Below are 4,916 nucleotides of genomic sequence, written 5' to 3' on the forward strand. Positions count from 1 at the left end.
AGTGAGACGGAGAGGCACTAGACGGTAGGAGGAGGCTGGCCATCTTGTCCAATGGCAACTCCACGATTAAATTCTTGCATCTTTATAGGGGTTAGTCTGTGTGTATGTGTCGCCGCGTGAGTTTTCAACAGCACCGGACGTGGCCTCGCCCCAGTAAAAAGAGGGTGGAGTGGGAACCCAAGGGACTTGAAGAAACACACACACACACGACATCTTTTACCCAATCCAATCACAGATCCCCATGGAACGAGAGGTATGGGGAGGCCAAGAACAAACAGGCCCCTAGATTTTATATGCCCGCTCTAATGAAATTGCATTAGGGCAGGGCTCAGGAGAGAGTGGTACTTATCCACCGCTTTGCTTTCGCCTTTGGCTTGCTTGGCCCCTCCCTCTCATTCCTTTTGCTCAGCTCACGGGTCCCTCTCGCCCGTCTTCCTCGTAGTTCACTTCTCTTTTACCACTACTGCCTCCATCTCCATGTCGTCGCTCGGACAAGGGTAGTAGTAGAGCTCAGCTCAGAGTGAAAGCCAAGCAAGAAGCGTTTTCGTCTGTGTTTGGTTGTTGATGAGAACGATGGCCAGCGGCGGCAACTGGTTAGGCTTCTCCCTCTCCCCGCACATGGCCATGGAGGTGCCCTCCTCCTCTGAACCCGACCACGCTCAGCCTGCTAGCGCTAGTGCTATGTCTGCTTCTCCCACCAACGCCGCGACCTGCAACCTCCTATTCTCCCAACCCGCGCAAATGGCCGCTCCACCTCCTGGATACTACTACGTCGGCGGCGCCTATGGGGATGGCACCAGCACCGCTGGCGTCTACTACTCCCACCACCCCGTCATGCCCATCACGTCCGATGGATCTCTGTGCATCATGGAAGGTCTGCTCACTGTTGCACTTCTCTCTCTTCTCTTGGTTCCCGTTGTTGCAAACGCCGATATTAATCTTTCGTGCTGCCATCACGTAGGGATGATGCCGTCGTCCTCGCCGAAGCTCGAGGACTTCTTGGGTGGCGGCAATGGCAGCGGACATGACGCGGTCACCTACTACAGCCACCAGCAGCAGGACCAACAAGACCAGGAGGCAAGCAGAATCTACCACCACCATCAACAGCAGCAGCAGCAGCTAGCGCCCTACAACTTCCAGCACTTGACGGAAGCAGAGGCGATCTACCAAGAGGCCACGGCGCCGATGGACGAGGCAATGGCCGCTGCCAAGAACCAGCTGGTGACGAGCTACGGCTCATGCTACAGCAACGCGGGGATGCAGCCGCTGAGCCTGTCCATGAGCCCCAGGTCCCAGTCCAGCAGCTGCGTCAGCGCAGCTCCTCAGCAGCATCAGATGGCTGCGGCCGCTGCTGCTGCCTCCTTGGCTGCTTCCCAGGGAGGCAGTAATGGTGGTGGGGAGCAGGAGCAGTGCGTGGGGAAGAAGAGGGGCACTGGGAAGGGAGGCCAGAAGCAGCCCGTTCATCGCAAGTCCATCGACACGTTTGGGCAGAGGACCTCCCAGTATAGGGGCGTCACCAGGTAAGTTGCTTATACTACAGATATTTAGCTTTTGGATTCACGTATGATCTCAACTTGCTCAATAGTGCTACCATCTTTTGCAAGTTCTATTTCATCATTTTACATTGCTGATCTTGTGCAAATAAACTAATGTCAACTAATTCCTAGTTCCTTTATTTTTCCAAAATAAATAAATTCCTGGTTCATTTGGAAGGAATATGGTAGTGGTAGTACTACTAGTACTACTGTTTGTGCCTTATGTTTTGCCCTGTGATTTTGTCCTACTTAGCAGCATTGATGTCTGCAGTGTTCCACTGATGCATCTGCAGTTCTTGCTATTTAGTAGGGCACCTAGTACCCATAGTTCGTTCCAAAACAAATTAATGCCATGGAACCGTTAGATTTATTCACCCACAACATGCTTAATTTGTTCCATCCCTCAAGATTAAAGACTGAGCGCAATGCACCTGTTGCTTCTGATGCCTCTTCAGTTCTTTACATTGATGAGACACCACCTACCTGCTCTTTTGTTTTTGACCAAATCACCTGATCCAACCTGCCTCCCTTTTTATATTGTTTATATCGCATGACCAAGGTTTGGGTGTGTTTGATCCACTGGAGCAGGCACAGGTGGACTGGGAGATATGAAGCCCACCTCTGGGACAACAGCTGCAAGAAGGATGGGCAGACAAGGAAAGGGAGGCAAGGTTGATCACTAGCTCAACTTCTAGCACAAATTGTATCAAAATCATATGCATGAGTCACCTTCTGATATAACTCCACCTAACATTTTGATACATGTTCTTCTTCTTGTGTATGTCAACATGTCTGGCTCGAATGGTGTCTTCTTGCAGTTTATCTAGGTAAAATTTGCTTCATATATACGGAGTACTTTGCTGCAGCACTTGTATCAAGCTGTGTCCTAGTTCCTGACATTTTCTTTATGTGGGCTAGGTGGTTATGACAATGAAGACAAGGCTGCCAGGGCTTATGATCTGGCTGCTCTGAAATATTGGGGGCCGTCGACGAACACCAATTTCCCGGTATGGATGACAGCATGGATTGGTTCATGGAAACTAAAACTGTCGATATCGGTTTCTATACTGTGAACTGATGTGTTGAGTTTCACAGCTAGAAAATTATCGAGAGGAGGTCGAGGAGATGAAAAGCATGACAAGGCAGGAATTCGTTGCACACTTGAGAAGGTAAAAAGCAGGAGTCATTTTTCTCCCACTCTAGATCAATTTTTTATTGATAGATTCAGCAATAAGTTTGTGATGCGTACAGGAGAAGCAGCGGGTTTTCTCGTGGTGCTTCGATATATCGAGGAGTAACGAGGTAAGATGCCTACACATTTCCCTCAACTAAGAAAAATATTGCATGAGAGAAAAGTCTGAATAATATGAGCGGAAAACAATCTCAACGCGCCGATGTTGCATTTCAGGCATCATCAGCATGGAAGATGGCAAGCTAGGATTGGCAGGGTTGCTGGCAACAAAGACTTGTATCTCGGCACTTTCAGTAAGAACGATCGACATATCCGCTTGTTTTTATATACTTACTAACCAAAAGAGTTTTCACAAAGTTATGTGCTATAAGTGAAAGAAGCTTTCAGTGCTAATCTCAAGTAGCAGGGGGTACTATTATCGATGCAAGTATGCTAATTGTCGCGTCAAAGTAGATTTGCTAGAGAATGTAGTAGACACCCAACAGAAGCTTTTACTGTTAAACCTCTAGTTTTGTGCGTTGCTTTGGGATCTATAGTAACTAACTTTAGCTCGTGGAGTACATCTGCAACTGCGATGCATCCTTCCCTGATCATTCTTTGCTTTTCCAGATGTTTTATGCTTTTCATAAGGCTGTGACCTCTGTACAAAGCTATCGGTTGACTGTCTCGAATACCCCCTTGGACTGAAAATTCAATCACACTAGCACGACGCAAAAAGCAATCAGATCGGAAATCGTACTTTGCAATAGGAATCTACCTTGGTTTCCTAATGAGTGAACAAGGAGGACATTAATCATCGATGACGTCTTCTAAAGGGTACATGAAATCTTAACAAAACCTACTGAATCTTTGTACAGCCACTCAGGAAGAAGCAGCCGAGGCCTACGACGTAGCCGCGATCAAGTTCCGTGGCCTGAACGCCGTGACCAACTTCGACATAACCAGATACGACGTGGACAAGATCATGGAGAGCAGCTCTCTGCTGCCCGGTGACGAAGCGCGCAAGGTCAAGGCGGTCGAGGCAGCCAACCACGTGCCTGCCATGCACAACGGCGGCGGGGAGATCAGCCATGCCGAAGAAGGAAGCTCCGGCGTCTGGAGGATGGTACTCCATGGAACACCGCAGCAAGCTGCACAGTGCACCCCCGAGGTGGCAGACCTTCAGAAGGGCTTCATGGGCGGCGGCGACCCTCGCTCGTCCCTGCATGGCATCGCCGGGTTCGACGTCGAGTCGGCGGCGCATGACATCGACGTCTCAGGCAAGATCAACTACTCCAACCCGTCCTCCCTGGTGACCAGCCTCAGCAACTCGAGAGAGGGGAGCCCAGAGAGGTTCAGCCTGCCCTCGCTGTACGCCAAGCATCCCAACGCCGTCAGCGTCGCCAGCATGAGCCCGTGGATGGCGATGCCAGCGCCGGCCGCCGCCCACGTGTTGAGGGGGCCGAATTCCTCCATGCCTGTGTTTGCTGCCTGGACGGACGCATAGCCGCGCTGCTGCTGCTCAAATCTTGCTGTCGCTGGCCATGTTGCGTAAACTGGAGCTGAGTTAGTAGCGTCGGTTGCTCATTCCACTTGTGTTGAGCTGGGAAGGCAAGGCTGGTTAATTGGTTATCACGAAGGTGGTGTAGTGTTAGTGGTAGTGGTACGCAGGAGAAGCAGGCATTAGTCTCTAGCTCACCGAACTTGTAGCAGTACGTAGTATTCTTACTTACTTTCTCTTGAGCCTCTTTTTATGCAATCTCCTGGGAATGTATTATCATGCATGCATGCATGGCTTACAAGTTACAACAATGCATGGAAGGAGGCTGCCCCAAGAAAAGTGAAAGGGTTTGTGGGATCGGGACTGAGCTGATGTGTCTTTGTCCGTACGCTTGTTTTTTCTTTCTTTTTTGCGACGAAAAGGCGGGTATTTATTCCAGATTCACAGGATTACAATCGGCAACGACTAGTTCAGCGACACAAGAGGGAGGTTGGGTAAGCCCGCACGCAGTGCTATCCCCGCTATGTCTAGAATTCGCTAAAGAATCTGCAACCCTGTTTTGTTCACAACATTTTTACAGGAGTGGACAGGTTTTTATCTGTGCAATCAAATGGTACGCTCGTTTATCCGTACGCTTGTTAGTAGGTCAAGTAGTGGACAGGTTTCTGTAATCTAATAATCAGTGGGGTCGTGAGGTGCATGCAATTCA

The 4,916-nt window shown here is 49.7% G+C and overlaps 1 protein-coding gene across 3 annotated transcripts; it reads left to right on the top strand.

Annotated features, from left to right (window-relative positions):
• The first annotated feature begins 203 nt into the window (after nt 1-203).
• LOC100415842 (AP2-like ethylene-responsive transcription factor CRL5) lies at nt 204-4,541 on the top strand. 3 transcript variants are annotated; one of them, XM_044506692.1, is made up of 9 exons: nt 211-874; nt 962-1,520; nt 2,121-2,206; nt 2,354-2,362; nt 2,454-2,542; nt 2,631-2,704; nt 2,787-2,837; nt 2,944-3,020; nt 3,585-4,541. In XM_044506692.1, exons 1-9 carry the CDS (start codon nt 565-567, stop codon nt 4,211-4,213), a joined length of 1,884 nt encoding a protein of 627 aa, XP_044362627.1. In that variant the 5' UTR covers nt 211-564; the 3' UTR covers nt 4,214-4,541. The 3 variants fall into 3 exon arrangements, with proteins under 3 accessions (XP_044362626.1, XP_044362627.1, XP_044362628.1); XM_044506693.1 differs by having other exon boundaries at nt 214-874; nt 2,124-2,206; XM_044506691.1 differs by having other exon boundaries at nt 204-1,520; nt 2,124-2,206.
• Nucleotides 4,542-4,916: the final 375 nt, after the last annotated feature.

The sequence above is a fragment of the Triticum aestivum genome, chromosome 4A (assembly GCF_018294505.1).
Source record: "Triticum aestivum cultivar Chinese Spring chromosome 4A, IWGSC CS RefSeq v2.1, whole genome shotgun sequence".
Lineage (NCBI taxonomy): Eukaryota > Viridiplantae > Streptophyta > Magnoliopsida > Poales > Poaceae > Triticum > Triticum aestivum.

Excerpts from the sequence above, each read along its gene's own strand:
- LOC100415842 (XM_044506691.1), top strand. The coding sequence starts at position 565 with ATGAGAACGATGGCCAGCGGCGGCAACTGGTTAGGCTTCTCCCTCTCC. Across the intron at positions 1,521-2,123 it reads CAGTATAGGGGCGTCACCAG|GCACAGGTGGACTGGGAGAT; the intron begins GTAAGTTGCTTA and ends CCACTGGAGCAG. Across the intron at positions 2,838-2,943 it reads ATATATCGAGGAGTAACGAG|GCATCATCAGCATGGAAGAT; the intron begins GTAAGATGCCTA and ends GTTGCATTTCAG.